The sequence below is a fragment of the Macaca fascicularis genome, chromosome 10 (genome assembly GCF_037993035.2).
Source record: "Macaca fascicularis isolate 582-1 chromosome 10, T2T-MFA8v1.1".
Lineage (NCBI taxonomy): Eukaryota > Metazoa > Chordata > Mammalia > Primates > Cercopithecidae > Macaca > Macaca fascicularis.
The window spans coordinates 22592299-22614614 of NC_088384.1; the positions used below are offsets into that span (position 1 = coordinate 22592299).

The 22316-nt window shown below is 47.9% G+C and overlaps 2 protein-coding genes across 10 annotated transcripts in view; one reads left to right on the forward strand and one right to left on the reverse strand.

The window, feature by feature from the left end:
• The window catches only part of KREMEN1 (kringle containing transmembrane protein 1), an 82812-nt gene extending 75339 nt beyond the window's left edge, over positions 1 to 7473 (reverse strand). For all 9 annotated transcript variants that reach the window (XM_015457333.4, XM_065522314.2, XM_074004100.1 and 6 more), the window contains exon 1: positions 7294 to 7473. In XM_015457333.4, coding sequence (XP_015312819.3) covers positions 7294 to 7390 — 97 coding nt within the window. In that variant the 5' untranslated portion in view covers positions 7391 to 7473. The remainder of the gene's footprint in view (positions 1 to 7293) is intronic.
• On the forward strand, positions 6501 to 22090 carry C10H22orf31 (chromosome 10 C22orf31 homolog). Its single transcript, XM_005567694.5, has 3 exons — positions 6501 to 6644; positions 19800 to 20228; positions 21525 to 22090. Exons 2-3 carry the CDS (start codon positions 19920 to 19922, stop codon positions 21963 to 21965), a joined length of 750 nt encoding a protein of 249 aa, XP_005567751.3. The 5' UTR covers positions 6501 to 6644; positions 19800 to 19919; the 3' UTR covers positions 21966 to 22090.
• Positions 22091 to 22316: the final 226 nt, after the last annotated feature.

The following is a 22316-nucleotide window of genomic DNA, read 5'->3' on the forward strand; positions in this document are numbered from 1 at the left end:
TTTCAGCTAAGACAATCAGAAACCCTTCATCTGCCAGAAGCGCTAGGGAAGAATCTTTGGTGAGTCAGGCCAGTGAAGCTCTGCATGGCCATGCACACATCACAGCAAGCAGGGCATCGCACCCAGCCTTTGAAGACACTCCTTTTAAGTTAATCTCCCCTCCAACTAAACTTTTTCCAAATCTCTTCCTGCCATTTGGAAGTTGAGTGATTCTCAGCTGAAAAGGCCTGTATAGACGAGGTGCAGATGGCAGCAGTTACAGCCCTCACCAGATGCTACAGTCTCTAATTTGATTGAAAGGATATAATTAGACAACAGAAACACTTTAATGAAAGAGCAAAACATGGAGGGAGGGAAGGATTGAAGGCCCTTAACTGATGCCAAAACACCCACCAGTAATAGAGGCTTTGAGTCTGGGGAAAGGGAAGGGGAAAGCCCCTTAAAAGGACAGTCCCCATCCTGTTTATTTCCCCATAGACATAGGAATAGGGATTTTATTATTGTAGATTTCCACTGTATTTTATGTGGGAACAATCTGATTAGAACCAGAAGGGTCTTCGGAAGAACATCAAAGAAAAACAAATATGGCTTCTGTGGTCATTATTAAAAATATTTTTACCAGCCCAATAATTTTCTTTGAAGATGAATTTTTATAGATTGAACAGCAGCAAGTAATTTACATACTGTGATGGGATTGGTTAGCAGTCCCTACTAGTCTAGAAGAAAACTACTTGGTTGCCATGTTTTCATCTAACTTTAGGACACTAAGGCACATGCATGGCCATCTAATATGTCTGTTTGGAAGGTATGAAGAAACCATGCAGAGTCAATCATACATGCTGATAACTACAAGCACTCTGATTCATCTTTAAAAGTTGCCTACACTGTTTTTACTATTTCCTAGCTTTAAAATTTTGAGTGTGAATATACTGTTCTGGTTCTAACCAAGAATCTAACCAAACTGAAAGAAATCCAGCCCTCAAAGTCTGCAGTTGCTAATGTGGTGTGACACTTGGGTTTGGAAGCGGCTGCAGCCTCCTCAGCCCACTAGAAGCAGGGCCCCACCCTTGTGGCAAATTGAACAATAAAAGTTTAATGCTTTGGCTACTTGCCAGCGATTAAATCCGTGGCAAGGGAAGCTAGAAGCTGGGCCCAGCAGAGGGGTAGCTCTGAGACGGCCCTGTTGTGTAAATGCAGGGAGAGAGGCAACCTTGCGTGTGAGGTGGCCTAAAACATTTTGTCTGCCAAGGTGCTCCCTAGAACCCCAATTCATTCATTCCTCTTTAAACTGGTACAAGCCCAGGCTAGGGAGGTATTTACCTAGAAAGAGAATTTAAAAAGCGGGGAAGGGATTCCCTTAGAAGAGGAGAAGTCACGTTTCTGTGAAGTAGTTGTTTGTGAGGTGTATGGACACCCATGTGACATTTTTCTACGATGGCCTCTTTCCTTTCCCTCATCAGTATGAATCCAGACAAAGTCTCAGAAGGTGAGGTGAGGGTTGAGGGAAGCACTGCCATCTTGGGAGGAAGACTATGAAGATAAGAGAGGGAGGAAAAATAGAGTGACCTCAGACTGCTCCTCCTAGACTAATACTTACGAGTTCCAGCTGGATTCTCAAGGTCAAACTGAATATAGAAGGAATGTCAATCATCATTCTCACCAATGACGAGGCTGCACAGTGAGCCGGCCAGAAAGTAACCTGCCAAGTGGCATCGGAGGTGCTGGATCTCACTTCAAAACCTATACAGGTAGTTTTCTAAGGGACACATTCACTTCCTCCTATGTTGTCCTTATTCAGGCGGCAGACATTCAGGCAAAAGCTACAGATCCAAACTTCCGGCCTCTCTCAAGTGTTTTGCATTAACTGTTCCACAGTACAAGCACAATCAACTTGGTATGTTTGAATGTTTCATTTTGTTTTTTCAGAAATGTTTTAATTAAAACAAAATAATCAGCCATGCTAAGCACATTGTTGTTTTTTAAAACGACTTTAAATATGACAACAGAACCTTGGAAATAAAAATTAACTGCTTAGGAAAGTGACAGAAGTTTGTTTTCTTCTTCTTCTTCTTTTTTTTTTTTTTCCCGGCTGTTTTTCTGTGTCAGGGCTGGTGCCACCTGCTGCCTGGGCTTTCCTCTGAGAAATAGATCTCTCAACGGTTTGTTCTAAGCAACATCTGCAGGCACAGTTGAACAAACCATAGGCCAGTTCCAAGGCAGGCACTATTTATGTAGTGCACACTGAACCACGCTGAATTTCTCTTTAGGACATTTTCAAGGTTTTTTTTTTTGAGACAGGGTCTTGCTCTGTTGCCCAGACTGGAGTACAGTGGCACAATCTCAGCTCACTGCAGCCCTGACCTCCCAGGCTCAAGTGATCCTCCCACCTCAGCCTCCTGAGTAGCTAGGACTACACGACATCTGGCTAATTTTTGTCTATTTTTTGTAGAGATGGGGTCTCACAGAGATGGGGTCTCACTATGTTGCCTAGGCTGGTCTCAAACTTCTGGGCTCAAGGGATCCAATCACCTGGGTCGTCTAAACTGCTGGGATTACAGGCGTGAGCCACTGCGCCTGGTCTAAAAGTCCTATTAAAGACCCAAATGTATGTGCATGAACTTTTCCCCATACATATCTTTTTAAAAAAATTGTGGTAAAAAATAACGTAAAATTTACCATTTTAACCATTTCTCCCATATGTATCTTAAAGTTAGTTAACAGTAAATGGTAAAAGTTTCATTCGTTCACCAAAATCAAGCCTCCTTGTCACCTTTTCTAGACCAGTGAACACTGAAAAAAATCAGAAGACATGGACCTTGAACAGAACTCGGCAAAGCACAGCCTGTGGCCCAAATCTGGCTCACTGCCTGCTTCTGTATGGCCCACAAGCTAAGACTTTAAAAATCTATAATTTAAAAAATATTTTAGTTTTGAAAAATCAAATGAACAGTATTTTTTTAACATAAAAATTATAGGAAATTCCCAGCCTGGGCAACATGGTGAAAGTCCATCTCTACTAAAAATAAAATACTAGCCAGGCATGGTGATGCACGCCTGTTATCCCAGCTACTTGAGAGGCTGAGGCAGGAGAACTGCTAGAACCCGGGAGGCAGAGGTTGCGGTGTGAGCCGAGATTGCGCCACTGCACTTCAGCTCGGGTGACAGAGTGAGACTCCGTCCCTAAAAATAAATAAATAAATAAATTATAGGAAATTCAAATTTCAGTGTCCATAAAGTTTTACTGAAACATAGTCACATCCATTCATTTATCTTTTGTCTATGCTGCTTTTGCCCTACAGAGTTGAATAATTGCAACAGAGATAGTGTAAGTCCCATGAATCTCGTATTATTTACTATCTTCCCTTTACAAAAAATGTTTGCCCATACCTGACCTAGATTATCAGTTGACATTTCCATACTCAAAAATTCTAAATTAAGGATGGTATACTCCCCATCACCAAAAATCCCTAATCTGTATATTGTGAAGCTATTTAAAACAATGTATTTCATCTTACTAATTTATTGTTTTTGGTCTAACTATGTTAAACCATGAGTGTATCAATAATATCTATATTGAGTGTATCAACTTTCTGTTTATGAGTAGTGAGCCTAAAAGGAATGCTTTCTTGCTTTAGGATTTATAAAAGGGCTCATTGCCTATCTCAAATATTTTTTATTGATTGATTGATTTTGAAACAGAGTTTTGCTCTTGTTGCCCAGGCTGGAGTGCAATGGTGCGATCTCGACTCACTGCAACCTCCGCCTCCTGGGTTCAAGCAATTCTCCTGCCTCAGTCTCCCAAGTAGCTGGAATTACAGGTGCCCGCCACCATGCCCGGCTAATTTTTTGTATTTTTAGTAGAGATGGGGTTTCACTATGTTGGCCAGGCTGGTCTCGAACACCTGACCTCAGGTGATCCACCTGCCTTGACCTCCCAAAATGCTGGGATTACAGGCGTAAGCCACCGCGCCTGGCCTCAAAGATTTAAATAGTTTGTCTAGGGGCCAAAATATATTTTCACAAAAATATCAGAGGTCTCTGATACCACGTCGAAATGGTGTTTCTTAAAATACTCAGAGCATACAAGTAACTGGTATGCACCCTTCACTCCTTCACTGCTTCAGCCCCTATATTGCTTACAGATAATTCTATTAGCATTAATGAAGTCCCCAAGAGGGCCAAGAATTGGTAGACAGTATGAACTCTAGCTGTTAACTGAACTCATAGGTTTTATGGCAAACACACTACTGGCTAGTGGGGCAAATTCCAGATGAGGAGTTAGAGGAGAATGAGCATCAATCTATAAACTTATAAAAGGTATTCACAGCAAACATAACCTGAGTGGAGAAGCTCTGTTGATGCGCATCTGATAGACCCTAAAGGTAGTAAAACACCCAAGTGAGTAGACCATAAATTCCATACATTCCAGATGGGACCCACTACAGAGAACCCATCGACCGCATGGCCCTAGCTGCACTCCTCCTTGAAGGAAAGTCTAGATTCCATTACCTTCTATTTTCCTTCTTATGAGTTGTGAAGGAAGGAAGAGAATCTTAGAGGAAGAATGAAAAGGGAGATCATTTGGGGTTGGGTACACATTGTAATTAGAAGTAGGATTGATGGGGAATGAGCTAACTGTTTTTATAAAGTCAGCATTCAAAAATGCAAACCACCAGTAATTTAAATATTACAAAATTGCGCAGAATACAAATATTGAAATAATTTTTTCCATCCACAAAATTTTAGAGAAAATTACAGTATCAAAAAATATAAAATGGCAAGTTTGGCATATCCTCAGAGTAAAATGTGTGTGTGTGTGTTTTATTGGAAGAGATTTTAAAAGCTAGTGGGTAGGATCTAGACAGGATGTGTTGGTGAAGACCATGTGGTATCTCCCTAAAACTGCTTCTGCAACTAGGCAGGAAAAGTCAAAAAAGCAAAGCACTGAGTTACCAGGACGGTAAGACACCAAGCTGGCAAGGCTCAGTGAATTGGGAACTTGGGCCACTTATCACAAATCATTTCACAATGATTATTTGCCCTTACCCCAGACTCCTAAATAAAAGTACACCAAAATTTGGGGTGCAAACTTCATAAGAGCTGCTGCATTTGATCTTAAAAAAGCAAAGATATCTGGGAAGAGAATAGCTTCCAACAAACTTAAGCAGAGTTGGCTCACTTGATGCTTTTCAGAGCTACTACTCTGCCCTTTCCAGAAGGGGAACCAGTCTATTTCCACCCATACCTCTCTCTTTGTAGGGGACATTAAATCCTGACCACACAGATAGCAAAGTGGAGCTAAGGGGTTACTAGGTTACAGTTATGTTGACATATCCTGGCTCTCGGAATGTCCGTCACTCCTCACAACAGTAGAAGCGATCATACTGTAGAAGTCCCATAAAAGGCAGTGATCACTCAGAAACCACTCACTGAGCCTCAGGTTTACAACACTTGGAGACCCCAGTTCTACCAGTTTAAAGCCAAGCTTTGCCTTTTACAGAAATGAATCAGACAGAAAGCTCTTAGCACTCCCAGGGTAAATGAGGTGTCTAGCACTCGATGAACTGTGAGGTCCTATAAAAGTATTATTAAAATATGTTTATTGACTCCCTCCTATATGCGGGTATGTTACCTACAGTATATCATTTAATATTCACAACACTCTGCAAAGTTATCCTGTCTTTACAGATGAGGAAACTGAGGCTCAGAGAGCTGAAGGCATGGCCCAAAGTCACGCAGTAAGTGACAATACCAAGTCCTAGCTTTTTCGCTAATCCAAGCCAATAAGTAAACAAAGCAACTCTGAGTTTTCTTACACCAGCAAAATCCCATCCTTTCCAATATCAGTCTGTGACTTTGGGTGGTGAATCCAGAGGCGGGTTTTCCTACTCCTGCAGACTGGTAATAAACTCTTCCCATCCCTTTCACAAATGTCCTATGCTCAACATCCGAACAACCTGCAGAGAAATGCAACGCCCTCTTGCCTTCTCTTCAACTTCAGAAAGGATTTGGCTACAAAGTTGCGTGTGGAAGTTAAGCAAAGTCCAAGCTTCATCCTGGACCAGAGCCCCCCTCGGGAAGACCTGGCCTTGGCCTTGGCCTTGGCCTGGGGAGTGAGTGACCTGTCTAAGGTGTGGGGTGACCGAAACACGGAGCTCGGCGTTGCACCCTTAGGAAGAGCACCCTAAGCTCAGTAGGGGAGAAGTTTCCCATCACCGCTTCCTTTTTCCTCTCCCCCTGCTGCGCCATCACCTAAGTCATACGGAAGTTCAAAGCGGCCCAGCGGAGAGAGAGGGCACGTCCCGTCCGTCTGGGTACAAGGTCGTCCCAGGACCCTAACCTGCCTCTAGCAGGGCGAACAAGTCCATCCCGTTCCTCGCGAGGCAGAAGTTACAATGTCCGCCAAGCGGGTGCAGCCGAGGACTCGGGAAAAGGGGCTGAGCGCCGGCTCCTCCCGCCTCCGCTCTGCTCTGTGCGGGGAGGCGCCGGGTTCCACCGGTGTAGGAGGGAGGAGAGGACTGGGGGACGCGGGGGCGTCGTAGTGAGGCTCAGGGAGGGGACCTTGGCCCGGGGGAGGGATGTCGCTGAGGGTCTTGCAGAGAGGGATGTAGCCTCTTGTAGCAGGGGAGCCGTCCCAGTGCAAGGTGCGTCGATGAAGGACTTGGGGCGGGATCCCAGGAGGTACTGGGGAGCAGGGGTCGTCCCGGCCCGGGAGGGGTCGCTGGGGACTTGGGGACGGGATCCCAGGAGGTAACGGGAAGCAGGGGGCGTCCTGGCCCGCGGGGAGTCGCTGGGGATTTTGGGACGAGATCCCAGGAGGTACCGGGGAGCAGGGGTCGCCCCGGCCCGGGGGGGAGTCGCTGGGGACTTGGGATGGGATCCCAGGAGGTACCGGGGAGAGGGGGCGTCCCAGCCTGGTTGGGGTCGCTGAGGGACTCGGGCAGCGGGTCCCGGATCCCAAGACAGAGGAGATGTCCCAGCCCGGGGGGCGTCGCGGAGGGCCTTGGAGGTCTCAAGGCGAAGGGGGCGTCCTGGGCTGAGGGGCGTCGCTGAGAAGCACCGGGTCCTGCAGCCGGGGGACAGTACCCGGCCCGGGGGCGTCGATGACGGGCCTGGGGGGAGCCCAGGTCCCAGGGAGGGACCGTCCCAGCCTGAGGGGCGTCGCCGAGGGGCCCTGGGAAGGGGCCCGAAAGGTCCTGAGGTGGGAGGGAGGGGGCCCTCAGGCCGGCCGGCTCTTGTCGCCCCTCGAGTGTGCTCCGCTCAGGGCGGGCGGCGGGGGTCGCTCACACTCACCGGGTCCGGGGCCGAGGCCGGGGCTGGGCGCGGGCCGGGCCGCCAGCGTGAGCGCCGCGGCGGAGAGCAGGGCGAGGCGGGCGGCGGGCGGCGCCATGGGCCGTCAGTGCGGGGCCCCGGGGCGCGGCCCGGGGGAAAGGGGGCAGCGCGGGGAGCCGGGGGCGGCCATGGGAGCAGGACGCGGGGCCCGAGTGTAGCCCCGCCCCGACTGCCCGGCCGCCCCGCCCAGGCCCGCCCAGCTCAGCGCCGCCACCGCCCCTGCAGCCTGGGGCCCGCCTGGATCCGCGGAGAGGCCCGGAGGGCGGAGCCTACCGCGCGCGCACGCCCCGCCCCGGCCGCGTGCCTCTCCTGCCACTCACGCATCAGGCCCCGCCCATCCCTCGCCTCACCTGGGCCCGCCCCTCAGGGCCCTCTGTTTGTCCCATTCACGGGTGGGATCAGCAGGTGAGGGCGGGGCCTCGGCCCGGCCTCCAAGTCACCAAGCGGTTTGGCCGGGCTGAAATAGGCCGGGCTCCCAGTGACCCCTCCTCCACCCTCACTCGGGTCGTGACCCACACGCGAGCTCAGCTACAGCGATAATAATTACAACAGCAGTTTGCAAGCTGTTTTCCCTTGCTTAGCTCATCGTAATGGTGAAAAAAAGAATGCTTTGGAGAGTTCACATCCCACTTGGTCACCTGTAAGATCTTGGACATGTTTAAAGGAAAAATAGCTCTTACCTCAATTTCCTCATCTGTTAAATGGAGGTGATAATAGCTACTACTCCCCAGAGCGGTTGCACTAAATAAGAACGCCTAGAGCCGGGCGCTGTGGCTAACAAATCCTGGGATCCCAGCACTTTGGGAGGAGGCCGAGACGGAAGAATCGCTTGAGCCCCGGAGTTCGAGACCAACCTGGGCAAAGCAGTGAGACCCCATCTCTACAGGAAAAAATAAATAAATCAGTGGTCCCAGCTACTCAGGAGACTGAGGCAGGAGGATCGCTTGAGCCCGGAAGGTCGGGGTTGCAGCAAGCCTTGTTCACACCACTGCACTCCAGCCTGGGTGACAGAGCAAGACCCTGTCTCAAAAAACAAAACAAAACGAAAGCATGGAAGCTTTTACGCACGCACAGTAGGAGCTCAGCAAATGTTGAATTCCTTTCTCCACCCCAAGTTTGCAGCCACATACTGACCCCCTGGTTCCGTATCTTATCACATAGCCAGTTTCAACTAGGGCAAGTTTCCTGATGTGTCCGAGGCTCAGCCGTTTGCAGAATAGGAATAATAAAAGGCCTTCAGAGGAGTCGATGAGATAGAAGCAAGTAAAACGCCCAGTGCAACGACCAGAAATGGATGGGATAGAGCTGCTTATCCTACAGCCTGGGATGTTAGGCATCAGAGAGCGCGAGGCTTGCTTAAACTTTCGGCCCGCGTGTGGTAGGCCCTTTGCCCTCCTCCCCGCCGACCCCGGCAAGGTCTTTCCCTGCCTCACCCGGGGTCGGTCGTGGGCCGTCCTCCTCCCCCGCCCTCCCCCAAGGCAGAGGGGATTTTCCTACAGCTCCCGCCTAAAGCGCAGCGGTGACGCCCGGCGGAGCAGGTCTGGGCGGCGTGCCGGCAGCTTTCAAGTCTCTGGTCCCGGGCTTGCAAGTGCAGACCTGCGCCCGGCGCGGCGGCGGGAACATCTGCCCCAGTGTGCAGACTCGCCGCACCCAGAGCGCGGCTGGGCGGGACAGGCCCGCCTTAGGTACACTCGCCCCTGGGCCCCCTCAACCCCCGGGCGCCGCCCCCTTGCCCACTCCCAGAGCCCGCGTTCCCCCATACTCCTTTCTCCACCCACGGCTGCTCTCAGGTCCGGGCCCGAAGGGCGCAGCTACCTCCCACGAGGCCTCTCAATCTCTGTCCCTCTCCACCCACACTACTCAGCGCTGTAGCAAGAAGAATCTTGTCCAGTTATTGTTTTCATGTGTCACTCCCGAGTTCAAGGACCCTCTGATCTTCTTATTGGAGCTTAGGGGCACCCACCATCCCCTCACCCAGCCAGCCTCGGTCCTGGGGAGCCCCCCACCTCCTACCACCGGTGATCCCCATTTTTGTCCAGCTTTCCCCTTTTCCACAATTTTGGGCCCTTCCCACCTTCTCCACCGGACCTGAGAACCCTTACTCTGGGACTTCTGTGCCCTCCCAGACAGCAGTGCTTTTGAAGAGAATGAAATGAGAAGATGCAGGTGAAGGCCTCAGCCCAAAGCAAACGATAAAGTCGAACTTTCCTTTGTTCAGCACATATTCAGCGAGGAACTTGCTGAGGGCTGAGGACACAGCCACCAAGACCAAACCTTCCTCTTGGAACTTACATTCTAGTCAATCTGAAAACACGCAAATTCCTGAGAACAAAAAGTAATACAAAGACAAGAAAATTATGTTAACTGAAGGCTCTGTGGATTTTTTTTTCTTTTTCTTTTTCTGAAGACAAGGCCTCCCTCTGTCGCCCACACTGGAGTACAGTGATGAGATCATGGATCACTGCAGCCTCCAATTCTTGGGCTCCAATGATCCTCCCGCCTCAGCCTCCTGGGTAGCTGGGACTACAGAGGCACGCCATCACACCCAGCTAACCTTTGGGCTACTTTAAACAGGATGCCAGAGAAAGACTTTAGCAAAGCAGGACACAGTTCTCTACAGTTTCCAAGGTTCTTTCGACATCTCATTCAGGTTTCAGAGAAGAAAATAGGAAGGGCACCCAGGAGGCTGGAAACAAGGTTTATTTGGCCAAGTCTGGGCAGCCATGCCCTGTGATAGTAGCTTTGGTCTGCCCTGCCTGCTGTGGGAAGGCACCCCTCCTGGGCTGGCAGCAGCCCCTCCTCCAGTTGGCTCTCTCTGTCATGTGCACTCCTTAGGACCAGCCATATAATTGGCATGGCACAGTGAGAAATGAAAACGTATGTCCTGGCCGGGCGCGGTGGCTCAAGCCTGTAATCCCAGCACTTTGGGAGGCCGAGACGGGCGGATCATGAGGCCAGGAGATCGAGACCATCCTGGCTAACACGGTGAAACCCCGTCTCTACTAAAAAATACAAAAAACTAGCCGGGCGCGGTGGCAGGCGCCTGTAGTCCCAACTGCTCGGGAGGCTGAGGCAGGAGAATGGCGTGAACCCGGGAGGCGGAGCTTGCAGTGAGCTGAGATCCCGCCACTGCACTCCAGTCTGGGCGGCAGAGCGAGACTCCGTCTCAAAAAAAAAAAAAAAAAGGAAAACGTATGTCCTTTGTCCAAACTTATTAAGAATTTCAAGACAGGCCAGGCGCCGTGGGTCACACCTATAATCCCAGCATTTCGGGAGGCCAAGGCAGGTGGATCACCTGAGATCAGAAGTTTGAGACCAGCCTGGCCAACATGGTGAAACCCCATCTCTACTAAAAATACAAAAAATTGTATCCGGGAGCAGTGGTAGGCGCCTGTAATCCCAGCTACTCAGGAGGCTGAGACAGGAGAATTGCTTGAAACTGGGAGGTGGAGGTTGCAGTGAGCCAAAATCGTGCCACACAGCAAGACTCCATCTCAAAAAAAAAAAAAAAGAATTTCAAGGCAGTGACAGCAGAAGATAAAAAGATAAAGCATGTATGAGGCCCTTCCAAGCAAGTAGCAAGGGGGCCTATGTTAATATACCTGTTGCACGCCCATGAAAATAGCCCTGTTGTACAACAGGACTCGGAAATCCTGGCAAGCTCCTCCTGGCACTGGCTGCGGTAAGAAACATCCCTCTAGCCTTCTCCACCCCCACCTTCTCTTTTCCAGCTGAAAGCCCAGCACAGGTGATGGAAACAGTGCACAAGAGGCTAAAAATACAGCCCGGCGTGTCTAGGTCATGGCGCTTAACAGCTCAAGGTCTTTTGCTCCACTATGTGGTCCTGGCTTCTGGCAGAGAGCAACCCGGGATACTCATTTCAGTGCTTTACATGCCTGGGGTGTTTAGCAGCTTTATTTCATGGAAAGAGTGAGGACGCTGAATGCAGCTCTTGGGCCTCCAGAAAGATGTTGGTGTCCGTTTGTTTGCACTGTGCAAGTCAGGCCCCTTTCTTCCTCCGAGGGCAGCAGGATTGGTCAAGAAGCCAGGAGACCTACGATGTTGGAGTTTTGGTCATTCAAGTGTCTTTGAAACTCCAGTTGGGATGATTTCCACTCAAAGGACAGTCTTTTTATGGAGAAAGCCCTGGAGGAGGGGGCCGGATTATAGTGACAGCAATAGCAAACGTTTACTGCGGACTCAACTAAGGCTGTGCAGGGCGTCCATGGTTGCATTTCACAAAATCCTCCCAGTAACCTTGTGAGGGAGGCATTCTTACCAGCCCACACCCACCCCAGTACAAAGAGAGATTAAATGACTTGCCCAAAGGTGACATCGTGGTGGAGCTGGGCTTTGAACCCAGGCAGTGGAACCCTAGTCTTACCCTCTTAAGTACCAGGCTGGGCCAGGTGCGGTGGCTCACACCTGTATCCCAGCACTTTGGAAGGCCGAGGCAGGTGGATCACAAGGTCAGGAGTTCAAGACCAGCCTGATCAACATAGTGAAACCCCATCTCTACAAAAATACAAAAACTAGCTGGGCGTACTGGCAGGCACCTGTAGTCTCAGGTACTTGGGAGGCTGAGGCCAGAGAATCGCTTGAACCCAGGAGGCAGAGGTTGCAGTGAGCTGAGATCACGTTACTGCACTCCAGCCTAGGCGACAGACCGAGACTCTGTCTCAAAAAAAAAAAAAAAAAAAAAAAGCCAAAAAGCCAGGCTGAGCCACCTCCTTGTCTTTTTTGTTTTAAAGACAGGGTCTTGGAACCAGGTGTGGTGGCTCATACCTGTAATCACAGCACTTTGGGAGGCCGAGGCAGGTGGATCACTTGAGGTTAGGGGTTCCAGACCAGCTTGGCCAACATGGTGAAACCCCATCTGTACCAAAAAAAAAAAAAATATATATATATATATATATATATATATATATATTTTATATATATACAAAAAGCCAGGTGTGGGAGCATGCGCCTGTAATCCCAGCCTGATCAACATAGTAAAACCCTATCTCTACAAAAATACAAAAACTAGCTGGGCATAGTGGCAGGCACCTGTAGTCTCAGGTACTTGGGATGCTGAGGCAGGAGAATCGCTTGAACCTGAGAGGCAGAAGTTGTAGTGAGCATGTATAGTGCAACTGTCCTCCAACCCAGGCAAGAGTGAGACTCTGTCTCAAAAAAAAAAAAAAAAAAAAAAAAAAAAAGACAGGGTTTGATATGTCGCCCGGGTTGGAGTGCAGTGATAATTCACAATCATGGCACACTACAGCCTCGAATTCCTGGGCTCCAACAATCCTCTTGCCTCAGACTTAGTAGCTGGGGCTACAGGTGCTTACTACTGTACCTAATGCTTCCTTGTTCTGTCATTAAGCCAGGTGTGGTGGCTCACGCTTGTAATCCCAGCACCTTGGGAAGCTGAGGTGGGAGGATCTCTTGAATTCAGTAGTTTGAGGTTACAGTGAACTAGGATAGAGCCACTGCAATCCAGCCTGTCTCTAAAATTAATAGTAACAGGCTGGGTGCGGTGGCTCATGCTTGTAATCTCATTGCTTTGGGAGTCTGACGCTGGCAGATCACCTGAGGTCAGGAGTTTGAGTCCAGCCTGGCCAATATGGCAAAGCCACATTTCTGCTAAAAATACAAAAATTAGCCGGGAGTGGTGGCTCATGCCTGTAATCCCAGCTACTTGGGAGGCTGACACAGGAGAATCGCTTGAACCCTGGTGGTGGAAGTTGTAGGGAGCCGAGGTTGTGTCACTGAACTCTTGCCTGGGCGACAATGTAAGAGTCCGTCTCAAAAAAAAGAAAAGAAAAGAAAAGAAAAGAAAATTAATAATAATAATTAATAAAAAATAAAATAATAGGGTTCTGTCACCAAATGCTGAGTGGACAGAGCTGGGATTGGAATGAGGCAAGTGAAGTATGTGCCTCAGGCACAGAGTTTAAGAGGACTTTTAGAAAACATGATAAAAAATCCGGTAATCAAGATAAATATTATTTAATAGATATTTTATATATCGAATAATATATTTAATAAATAGTATTTAATGCAATATTTTAAAATAATTTTTAACATCTAAATGAATGCAAAAAAATCCATTATGAACAGACTATCTCAACTTTAAATGAAGATAAGATCTGTATTCCCGATTTTCCTTCAGTCTCAGGCTTGAGTCTGCACTGTGTCATTACTGAGTCTCCCAGGATTCTGGCTCAGACAACTAGTGATGGGAAATTCAAGAGAGGCAGTCATTTGCTTGTTCTGATGGGGGTGAAGGAAGAGAAAGAATCTGGTCTTGAACATAATGAGTTAGATGTGTCTGTGGGGCATCCAGGTGGGCACCTCTGAAGGCTCACAGCAGGGTTTGGGTTAGCAATGAGGAGGCACTGGCTGGGTGCGGTGGCTCACGCTTGTAATCCCAGCACTTTGGGAGGCTGAGGCGGGTGGATCACCTGAGGTCAGGAGTTCAAGACCAGCCTGGCCAACATGATGAAACCCCGTCTCTACTAAAAATACAAAAATTAGCCGGGTGTGGTGGTGAGTGCCTGTAATTCCAGCTACTTGGAAGGCTGAGGCAGGAGAATTGCTTGAACCCAGGAGGCAGAGGTTGCAGTCAGCCAAGATCATGCCACTGCACTCCAGCCTGGGCAGCAGAGCGAGACTCCATCTCAAAAAAAAGAAAAGAAAAGAAAAGGAGAAAGGAAGGAAGGAAGAAAAGAAGGAAGGAAGGAAGGAAGGAAGGAAGGAAGGAAGGAAGGAAGGAAGGAAAGAAAGAAGCAGGAGTCTCTGCGGGAGTCAGGTGAGAACTGGTGGGAAGCAGACAGGACACCATTATTTCACATACTTGGCCCACGATTGGAGCATATTCAGCACATGTGGTCCAAATCATTGGTCCTCGGAGTTTGCATCATAGTTCAGGAATCTTTTCCAATTCTTTCCCATCCAAAGTGTTTCTCTTCTGCATCATGAACCTCAGATATGTTCCCACATGGGTATGAAAGTTTACTGCTTGGGTGTTAAAACAAAAACATCTGAGGAAATTAAAAGCAACTAAATTCCGCTAGAATTGCGTGGGTGGGGCGGGGCCATAGAGGCAGAAGACAAGAATTAATAGAAATTGACTCAATTTCTTCTTTATTAGCTGATCCACCAGAAGGAGAATAAGAGCTAAGAGAAGCTAAAAAGAAGAAAGGTAGTAGTAAAGGAAAGACCAAAAAAAAAAAAAAAAGGAAGAAGGAAGATTATAGGAGCTAAAAATACTGTCAGGAAAGTTTGGCTAAACATCAAAGAAGGACAGATGTGTTTGCAAATAGAAGCGGTGGTTTAGATATGTCAGGAAGCACAGCTCCAAATGATGGGTGGAAAATAAAGGTTAGTGAGACTGAGCTCAGCAGAATAAAAAACCTTCATGGAAGAATCAAACTAAGGAAGAGGTCTTTCAGCAACTTGGAAGCCCTACCGCTTTAACCCCGAGTTCCCCGGATCAAGTGCTGGCACCCATGATGGAAATTCTTGCCATGGTTTCAGTACCCTAGACCAAATAGTCATTCTATCCTGACTTTATAATTCTAAACAACCTTTGATGGGACAATCTCTGCTAAAGACTAACCACTTCCTTATCTTATCTTCAGCTACCTGCTTCCCTTTCCATGTAACAAAGCATAGAATATTCTGAACCACTCCCATAACCAGGGGATGTAGCTCCTCTACATTCAACACTTCTGTGAGGTCAATCAATGCGACAAATACATAATAAAGATGAATCATGAAAGTCGGATACCCAAGTCAGATCAGAAACATTCCCTACTTCCAAGAGGCTCATTGCTGGACCTCATACACTAGATTATTTTTCTTTGTTCTTTTTCTTTTTTGTAGAGATGGGGTCTTGCTTTGTTGCCCAAGCTCATCTTGAACTCCTGGATTCAAGTGATCCTTCTGCCTGAGCCTCCCAAAGTGCTGGGATTATAGGTGGGAACCACCACACCCGGCCATAAACCAGATTGATGCACATGAGTGACCTGAGATGAAGATCATATCAAATGTTGCATTACATCACTTAGACCATGGGCAACAGGAGCTCAAAAAACGGTCAGATGAGTAAATGAACCATAATATTAATAACATTCACATGGTCAGGCGCCCCGGTGGCTGACGCCTGAAATCCCAGCACTTTGGGAGGTGAAGGCGGGTAGATCACAAGGTCAGGAGTTCGACACCAGCCTGGCCAACATGGTGAAACCTTGTCTATGCTAAAAATATAAAAATTAGCCGGGCGTGGTGGCGGGCACCTGTAATCCCAGCTACTTGGGAGGCTGAGGCAGGAGAATTGCTTGAACCTGGGAGGCAGAGGTTGCAGTGAGCTGAGAAATGTGCCACTGCACTCCAGCCTGGGTGACAGATTGAGACTCTGTCTCAAAATAAATAAATAAATAAATAAATAAATAAATAAATAAATAATAACGTTCACATGGGATGGGTGTGTTGGTTCACAGCTGTAGTCCCAGCGCTTTGGGAGGATCACTTGAGCCCAGGAGTTCCAGACTAAGCTGAGCAACATAGGGAGACCTCATCTCTACCAAAAAAAAAAAAAAATTAGCTGGGCATGGTGGCACAAGCCTGTGATCCCAGCTACTTGGGAGGCCAAAGTGGGAGGACTGCTTGAGCCCAGGAGGTCGACGCTCCCATTAACCATGATCACACCACTACACTCCAGCCTAGGTGACAGACTAAGACCCTGTCTCAAAACAAAAACAAAAATACAAAAAAGCAAATATTTATTGAGTGCTTACTATACACCAGGAGCCATGCCAAGTACTTCAGATGCATTGTCCCACTTCACCCTCACAATAATCCTTAGGTAGGCACTATGACTAGGCCCATTTCATAGCTGAGGAAATTACGGTTCACGGGTATGAATTCACTTGCCTAATGAAAGATGGATCTGGGATGCCAACACAGGCAGACTCTCTCATGAGCCTAGAGAAAGTCTCATGACAGGGACAGGACTAGAACTGGGTCTGGGTATGGTAGATGGATAGGCTGACTAACAGCGAGGCCAGGCATCACGGTGATAACTGTGAGCGTTTAAGAACAAGGACAGTAGGGCTGGGTGTGGTGATTCATTCCTGTAATCCCAGCACTTTGGGAGGCCAAGGTGGGTGGATCACCCGAGGTCAGGAGTTTGAGACTAGCCTGGCCAACATGGTGAAACCCCATCTCTACTAAAAATACAAAAATTAGACAGGCATGGTAGTGCGTGCCTGTAATCCCAGCTACTTGGGAGGCTGAGGCAGGAGAATCCCTTGAACCCGGGAAGTGGAGGTTGCAGTGAGCCAAGATCGTGCCACTGTACTCCAGCCGCCTGGGCAACAAGAGTGAAACTAAAAAAAAAAAAAACAAAAACAAAAAACCCAAGAGCATTATACAGGGCATTGTAGACTTTGGTTGGGTTGGGTTCAGCCTTTGTTGGTTACTTGGGGCATGATAATTGAGCAATTTGTGCCTCGGTTTCTTTATCTGTAAAACAGGGAATAGTACTCAAACTCATAGGACTGTTGGTAGCATTTCATGACATGATGCTAATAAAGTGGCTAGAACAGTGCCTGGCCTTCAGGAAGGATTCAATAAATACTAGTTTTATTGACATAGGAGAAATAGGTTAGACCAAGGTACCCTGGGTTAGTTTTAAGGAAGGCTGAGAGGGTTACCTGTTGTGGCATAGTCAATTGAAGTGAGTTACAATGAAGGCAAAGAAGGCAGAATTTGACTGAACTTGAAGAGTATGTATCAAGTACTGCCCATGTGAACGGCTCTGTGCTGGAAGAAGGAGATTGAGGCTGGGCACAGGCTCACGCCTGTAATCCCAGCACTTTGGGAGGCCAAGGTGGGTGGATCACTTGAGACCAGGAGTTTGAGAACAGCCGGGCCAACATGATGAAAACTCATCTCTACTAAAAATACAGAAATTCGCTGGGCTTGGTGGTGCGCGCCTGTAATCCCAGCTTCTTGGGTGGCTGAGGATGAGAATTGCTTGAACCCCAGGACGCGGAGGTTGCAGTGAGCTGAGATCACGCCACTGCACTCCAGCCTGTGGACAGAGTGAGTAAAAGACCTAGCAGAGTCATTGAGTAAAAGACCTAGCAAAGTAAATCTAACAGATGAGTGTCTGGAAAGATGAGGTGCAGGAAAGCCAAACTCAAGATGGGGAAGGAGAAAAGAGAAACAGATGACCTATTCCTATTATGCCTTTTTTTTTTTTGCTTGACATTTCCTCCTGTCCCTGCTTTGCAGAGTAAAGACAGATGGTAATTTCCAGGTAGCCCAGGAGCCCCGTGCCATTTTTCCAAGATTGACCAGCTTTGAAAAGTTGCTTGCCTGCCCAGTCTCCAGACATTCGCAAACTCTTCCCAAAGACAAACCCTTTCCAAAGCCCTGCTCTAAAACTGACCCAGCTCTTAGGAGGTGAGGCCAGGGCTCGCTACTGAAAGGAAACCATTGTCCTCCCAAGTGTCTGTGGGTCCAGCTGCCGTAGGCCTGGAGGTGGTTCCACCACAGCCTGTGGTGCAGTCTGCCTGCAGGCTTTGATTCACTCCAGGGACAACACTTAAAAACTCCAACAGGCAACACATGCGATTCCAGGAGCCCCTGCCAGATTCATACTCTGTTTTTCCATCATTTCACTCTCCTCCCCCTCAGGAGGGAGGCTCCCGAGGCATTTTACAAATAAAAAAATCAAACCCACCGACAGGACGAGCACCTGATAAGGAGTGAGGCATTGCCCAAGAGTTCTCAGGAAGAGGCGGCTTTGTTCTCGTTTCAAGCCCTTGACACTGCTAACAGCTCTAATTACTGCATTTGCCATGGGATGTAAAATAAAACCACATTCCAGAAACCATGTAGTCTTCCTGGGAGAGACACGCAGGGAAAGGTGCCCAGGGCTGCAGGAACGTGTTCTTTCATTTCTGGTCCCTAACCTTGGCAGCTATTCTGAGAACTTAACAGTGCCTCCTTTATGTACATGAAGGAGGGCACTTTTGCACATGTAGGGATGCATCTCACTACCTGTATCCCCAAATCTGGTCTGCACATTTGACTACATTTCCTGCAAAACATACTTCATAAGAACATGAAGATCTTCAAAATTCATCCAAGCCATTTTGGGGGAAATGAGGACTTCAGAAGTTTCTGAGGCTAGCAACAAAACCATATAGAACTTCTTCCCACATAATTTAACTATAAAGTCTGATGATGTAACACCCACCCACACCCACATCACAAACCAAAGTGACATCACAAATACTAGAGATAATGGCTCAAAGCTGCCGGCATTAAGCCCAAATCTAAACAAACAGCAATTTGCCCATACGTGACTGAGGCAGAGAAAGACAGGTGACTAGAAATATTAAAACAAAACAAAACAAACAAACAAAAAAACAGAGAGCGAGAAAAGGGAAAGAGAAAATACATATTTCTTCCCCCTACTAAGCTAGCGAAAATAAAATTTAAGGCAACTGAAATATGGTAAGGTGATTTTATTTCTATAGATGACATTTCTAAGAAAGCCAGGTCTCTTTAAATATGTGATTCTGATCTATCCAAATTGTTCTGTTGCTCTTAGTTGGCCCCAGGAAATGGAGGCCGGCAGCATTAATGTTTTCATATTGCTTTTATGGTCCCCAGAGGATATTGATTTCCCTGTGAATGAGCTCTTCTTGGCACCTGGCCGTTGGTTAGAAAGTGTATTCAGCCGGGCGTGGTGGATCACGCTTGTAATCCCAGCACTTTGGGAGGCTGAGGCAGGCGGATCATCTGAGGTCGTGAGTTCGAGACTAGCCTGACCAACATGGAGAAACCCCGTCTCTACTAAAAATACAAAATTAGCTGGGCGTGGTGGCGCATACCTGTAATCCCAGCTACTTGGGAGGCTGAGGCAGGAGAATCACTTGAACCCGGGAGGCGGAGGTTGCGGTGAGCCGACATCGCGCCATTGCACTCCAGCCTAGGCAACAAGAGCTAAACTCCGTACCCGCACCCCCCCCCACCATAAAAAAGAAAGTGTAAAGCGTATTCAGGGTTTGGCAGAACTTACTGGCTGTCATGTCTGTGTTGCAGCATAGTTGAGTGTCTACAGCTCATATGAAGTCTTGAGTGACCCTGCCTTCCATATTTTCCAGCAGGCAGGAATTGCCTTCAATTCCTCGTGAACCCTCCCTGACCCCTGACTTCCTGCCCCAGCATGCTATGTTCTTTGAGAGCCTGAATATTACTGTAACCTTGTGGAGTTACTATCTCCTCCCTACTTGGTATAAAAGGCTTTAGTGAGCAGGAGAGGACATATAGTAAAATTCTAAGAACTGGGTGGAAGCAATGACCTATAAAAAGATGTTAACATTTTGCCTTCAAAGTAGATCTTTTATTCTCTGCTGAAGAACGGTCCTTTTAAAATTCATTTCTCCCTCTTATAATTCTAGCACCCCATCAATGTGAGACAAGACCCCAGCATCCCTATCTATGGACTCCGACAGTCCATCTTATTAAATACCAGGCTTCAGGACTGCTATGTGGACTCACCAGCTCTCACCAACATCTGGATGGCCAGAACGTGTGCAAAGCAGAACATTAATGCCACAGCACCAGCTACCACTTCCTCTTGGGAAGTTGTAAGGAACCCATTAATTGCCAATTCCTTCTCCCTGGTTAAGCTTGTACTCAGGCGGCAACTGAAGAATAAGTGCTGCCCAGCACCACGCAAGTGTGGAGAAGCAAAACTCTCGAAGAGATTAAAACACAAGGACGATTCAGTGATGAAAGCCACCCAGCAGGCCAGGAAAAGAAACTCCATCAGTTCCAAGAGCAAGCGGCCAGCAGGGCACAGGAGGCCTGCAGGAGGCATTAGAGAGGTAGATGAGGGCCAGTGGTGGGGAAAATGTGACGGGCGAGGGGAGGGAAAAGATAAAGCCAGAGAACACTAATGGTTGAGATTATATGGCGTGCACCTACCGCCTGTAATCTCAGCACTTTGGGAGGCCAAGTAGGGAGGATCGCTTGAGCTCAGAGAGTTCAAGACCAGCCTGGGCAACATAGGGAGCCCTCACCTCTACTAAAAAAAAAAAAAAAAATTGCCAGGCATGATGGCACATGCCTGTGATCCCAGCTACTTGGGAGGTTAAGGAGGGAGGATTACTTGAGCCCAGGAGGTTGAGGCTGCAGTGAGCCATCATTGCACTACTGCATTCCTGATTGGGCAACAGAGCAAGACTCTGTCTCAAAAACAAAAAACAAAAAACAAAAAACAAAAAAAAACAAAGATCAATACCAAGTGAAGGAAATCCTAAAGTTGAAGACAGAATGTGGGGAGGAGGTGTAGCATGTTAGAGTGGAAGAATGCCCCTGATTGTGGGGTCATGCTATTTATTATTTATACTATATCATTTATACTATGCTTAGTTCTAGAGAAGGATGAGGTGGCTTTCACAACCAAGACTTGACATGAAGGAAAAATAAGGGTGAGAAGGAAGGCTAGGATATGGGTAGTGCGTGCTTGTGTGCGCGCGCACACACACACACACACACACACACACACACACACCAGTGGTCGGCTATAGATTTGGATTGTGAGCGTCCACATGGAGAACTTCACCTACGAAGGCCTGATTGGAGTCCAGGTCTGTTACCCCATGGTGGCCAGCAGAGCTCGGTGTACCCTGGAGCTAGGCCATCAAGATTCAAATCCCAACTCTGACTATAACTGAGGACGACCTGGGGCTTAATTTCTTTGTGCCTTGATATTATCATATTAAATGGAGGATAATGGCCCTTCCCTCACAGGGCTTCATGAAGATTAAATAAGTCAATACATGCAAAAGGCTTTTGAACAGAGCCTGGCAGAGGGTAAATAATTAGCATCTTGAGTGGTATTCAATAGATGACAGCTGTGGTTATTAACCTTCTAGCTGTGTGGCCTTGGGCAAACCAATTCCAATTTCTTTGCCTTTAAAGCTGTCTCCTGCTGACCTCACAGGGTTATGGAGAACACACGCAGTGGTATGTACATAAAGGAATTCAGTAAACTAGAACATGCTAGACAAATGTTGGTTGTTGCTGTAACCAAGACTCTGGGACACAAATCCCAGATAATTATTCTGAGCTCCCCTCTCAAGTTTTAGCTTTGACTTCTCTGCTTTCTTCCTGGCTAGAGTAAAGAAAGTTCAAAGGAGAAAAAACTAACAGTCCGCCAAGATCTTGAGGACAGATATGCTGAACATGTGGCTGCCACCCAAGCACTACCCCAAGACAGTGGGACAGCAGCCTGGAAGGGCCCAGTGTTGCTTCCTGAAACCCAAAAGAGACAGCAGTTGTCGGAGGACACGCTAACCATCCACGGTCTCCCCACAGAGGGTTACCAGGCTCTGTACCACGCTGTGGTAGAGCCAATGCTGTGGAATCCTTCAGGGACCCCCAAGAGGTACAGCCTGGAGTTGGGCAAGGCCATTAAACAAAAGCTCTGGGAGGCTCTGTGCAGTCAGGGTGCCATCTCTGAAGGTGCTCAGAAGGACCGGTTCCCTGGCAGGAAGCGGCCAGGTGTCCACGAGGAGCCTGTACTCAATAAATGGCCCAAGTTAAAGAGCAAAAAATAGGAACAGGAACTCATGGGATTAGGGTATTCTCTGCTAGAGATCTGAAAAATAAACACAACTTTGCACCTTCCCTGTCATCTGAGTGCTTTACAAATTAGTGACACCCTCTCAGGGAAACAAAGAGGAACCAGATTCGCTCAAGACCAAACGGTCCTTTCCACTCATGATTAGGTCATTTTGAGGGGTAGATGCTGGGAGTATTTTTTCCTCCAAGGCCTTGAGGGTCTGTTAGTCTTCCAGGTAGGAAAAGGCCTGACAGATAAAGCAGATGTTTTACATTCAGGCTATGGTTCCTTATTTCCTTCCTTCTTTCCCTTTCTTTTCTTTCTTTTGAGACAGCTCTGTTGCCCA